This window comes from Haliaeetus leucocephalus, unplaced genomic scaffold (genome assembly GCF_000737465.1).
Source record: "Haliaeetus leucocephalus isolate CR32 unplaced genomic scaffold, Haliaeetus_leucocephalus-4.0 Scaffold162, whole genome shotgun sequence".
Taxonomy (NCBI): Eukaryota; Metazoa; Chordata; class Aves; order Accipitriformes; family Accipitridae; genus Haliaeetus; species Haliaeetus leucocephalus.
The window spans coordinates 5,837,720-5,837,949 of record NW_010972598.1 but is presented as its reverse complement, the minus strand read 5'-3'; the positions used below and the strand labels follow the sequence as shown (position 1 = coordinate 5,837,949).

The 230-nt window shown below is 76.1% G+C and overlaps 1 protein-coding gene across 1 annotated transcript in view; it reads right to left on the bottom strand.

Moving 5' to 3' along the window:
• Positions 1-202, bottom strand: part of PCNXL2 (pecanex-like 2 (Drosophila)) — a 157,046-nt gene extending 156,844 nt beyond the window's left edge. Inside the window, exon 1 of the mRNA XM_010562953.1 lies at positions 50-202. Coding sequence (XP_010561255.1) covers positions 50-202 — 153 coding nt within the window. The remainder of the gene's footprint in view (positions 1-49) is intronic.
• Positions 203-230: the final 28 nt, after the last annotated feature.

Sequence of the window (230 nt, the reverse complement as noted above, 5' to 3'; positions counted from 1 at the left end):
CCCCCCCCCAGCTCCATCGCCCCCCTCCCCGCCGCGGGCCGGCTCTCACCAGGTGCAGGGCCATGGGCAGCGTCAGCAGGAACAGCCACAGATAGAGGTGGCAGCTGTTGGTGAAGGCGCCCTGCTCCGGGTCGTGGTACCAGCCCCCGGTCAGCGCCGCCCACACGCCCTGACCCACCAGCCGCGCCGCCGGCGACACCATGGCGGCCGACCGCCGCCCCCACCGCCGC